General features: G+C 42.7%; 1 protein-coding gene across 1 annotated transcript; it reads left to right on the forward strand.

Moving 5' to 3' along the window:
• Positions 1–475: 475 nt before the first annotated feature.
• LOC106535873 (inter-alpha-trypsin inhibitor heavy chain H6) lies at positions 476–2285 on the forward strand (the record flags this gene model as incomplete). Its single annotated transcript, XM_014033008.1, is given in 1 exon segment — positions 476–2285. A coding segment is annotated over 1 exon segment (257 nt), but the record flags the coding sequence as incomplete, so codon positions are not given.
• Between the last annotated feature and the right edge of the window lie 117 nt (positions 2286–2402).

Consider the following 2402-nt stretch of genomic DNA (forward strand, 5'->3'; position numbering starts at 1 on the left):
TGTGTGCAGAATATTGTCAACAATCAATGAACAAAATGACAGTTTTCACCCTCAAATGTTAACATTAACGTTGATCAATAACATTTATAGACCTCAGTTAAAGTGCTTTTAAATTAAGCCTATAAATTTAGCAAGTGCAAATCCACTAATGATTTTTAAAAACAGCAAAAGCCCTAAAACACTAATCAGGGAACTAGTTCCCATATTAGTACATTAGTGCTTTAGGGGAACTGTTCCCACCACTGATTCAATGAAACTACAAACTGTAAACCATGGAACTGAGAAAACGCTAGAAAATATTGACATGAGTTTGATTTATTGTCGTCTTTTATGGTTTTTCTGAGCTGGGGTCATGGGGGCGGAGCCAATGGCAGGTGGGTTGTAGGTGATGAGTTTGAAAAGAGGCCTGAGGCGGAGGCTAATCTGCTGTATTACAGGTAGTAAAACATCTTCAGTGTTGTTTGTGTGCCTGCAGGCCAGTTTCAGCACGCTGACTTCAGCCTGATCACAGTGAAGGATGATCTGCAGGGAGCTCACCCACCCAACAAACAGGTGATAGCACGGGGGATCCTGAGGTGGAGCTCGCAGCAGATGGCTGTAACCCTGCAGGAGAAGACGCTGAAAGACTCTGTGCAGAAACGGCACCAGGCCAAATGTTGGCTGGTGCCCAAGGCAGAGGTTCAGACACTTCTGGGTCACTCGTATGAAAGCTACGTGGTGAACCAGGTGTAACGTGAGCTGAACCTGCTCAGCTTCATTGTGTTTATGAAAGGATGAAGGACACAAAGCCACAGACCTGTCCCACATTCTGTTAGAAACAAGGAAGTGTTTGAGTTGGGGCGTGGCAGGTCACAGGCTGCAGGAAAACAACAAGTTGGACAGAAATGAAGATTAACAATGTGAAGGACTGAACTTTCTGTTTGTCTAACATCAGCTCAAACAGAACATCATGATGCAACGTTCTGCTGACATGGCAACTACAAACTGATGGTTTAGTGTTGGAGCTGAGACATGTTATTCAATAAACTGATATTTTTCTTTAAAGCCATGTTCCTCCTCAGAATCATACAGTTATTATCATTTTATCAGTTGTTCAAATGTCTATAAAACAATGTATTCATGTGACGATCCACTTAGTTTTCTTCCAAACAAACACAGAAGTCAGTTTTCCAGGTTTGTCATGTGCTTCTTTATTTTTCTATCATTTCATTCAGTTTAATTCATTTTATTTGTTACACAAGACGTTAGGCATCGTTCACATACTAGTGATCAAACAAAGACAGTTCAGTTTTCTACTACTCAGCCTGGACTGGTTCTTTCATCACTTTCAGGGATGTAGTGGTTTATAAAGGCCATCCTGGATGAGAAGTCAAACAGTACAGCACACAGCAGGCTTTAGTTCTCAGTAAATCAAAGAGGAGAGGATGAACCAGATGTGTTATCTGTGGTGTGAGTCGAGGGTGAACAATGTTCCAGTTTTCATCAGATACAGTCAGATGTTTCACACAAAGTTCAACAACTGCTGCTGTTCTCCTTCCATCACCGCCTCTGTCTGCAGAAGCAACTTTAAACCCTGGATCAGCACTAAATAACATGACACAGCAAAAAGACTAAAGAAAAACAAATCATTTTGATGTGCATCCATTTTAAAACCAGTTTCTTCTTTTGAAAATAAAGGCTTAGAACCAACATCAGCATTTCACTGTGAAATCAGTAAGAGAGGGTAAAGAAAAGACACACCTGAACATGCCTGAAGTTTGTTTCCAGTTGGTGGGAGGAGTCCTGTCTGCAGCTACACTCAGGTGGACAATAAGAGCCCAGATCTGTTCGAGTTAACCCTAACCTGCTCTCAGCAGCTGCTCCTAACATCGGACCCCAAACTAAGGCTACGACCAGAGAAGACCCCCGGTTCATTGTAAAAGGGCAGCACTCGTAGCTTGGCTTGTCCAGTCTGTCCTTCCTGCGGCAAACAGGAAGTGGGTCTGTGTGGTAACAACACACGTCAACAACAAACACAAGGTTCAAACAACCAGGAAGTAATGAGGTGCTTTCACTATGAGCCAAAACTTCAGTCTTCTTGCTTTATTATCAAAATGTCCACACTGCGCCCCGACATGCAGCCCTGCCACCGTGCCACACTTTCAACCATCTCTCCTTGTTTTCTCTTCTTTCATCCTCCAGTTCCACAGCTCCACAGCCCCCCGGTCCAACACTGCCCACAGTTTAAACCCACTGGCCTGTAAACTTCATAACTTCAGCCAGTGAAACCTGCACCACTACACAAATAAAACTCTTCAATAATTTAACAAGTTAGAAAGTCAAACTTGACGTGACACAGCAGAGATCAAGAAAACAAACTGCTTCTTTTTTTTGTATTTTTGATTTTGTTGGTGTTGGGGGGG

This window comes from Austrofundulus limnaeus, unplaced genomic scaffold (assembly GCF_001266775.1).
Source record: "Austrofundulus limnaeus strain Quisiro unplaced genomic scaffold, Austrofundulus_limnaeus-1.0 Scaffold1598, whole genome shotgun sequence".
In the NCBI taxonomy this organism is placed as follows: Eukaryota; Metazoa; Chordata; class Actinopteri; order Cyprinodontiformes; family Rivulidae; genus Austrofundulus; species Austrofundulus limnaeus.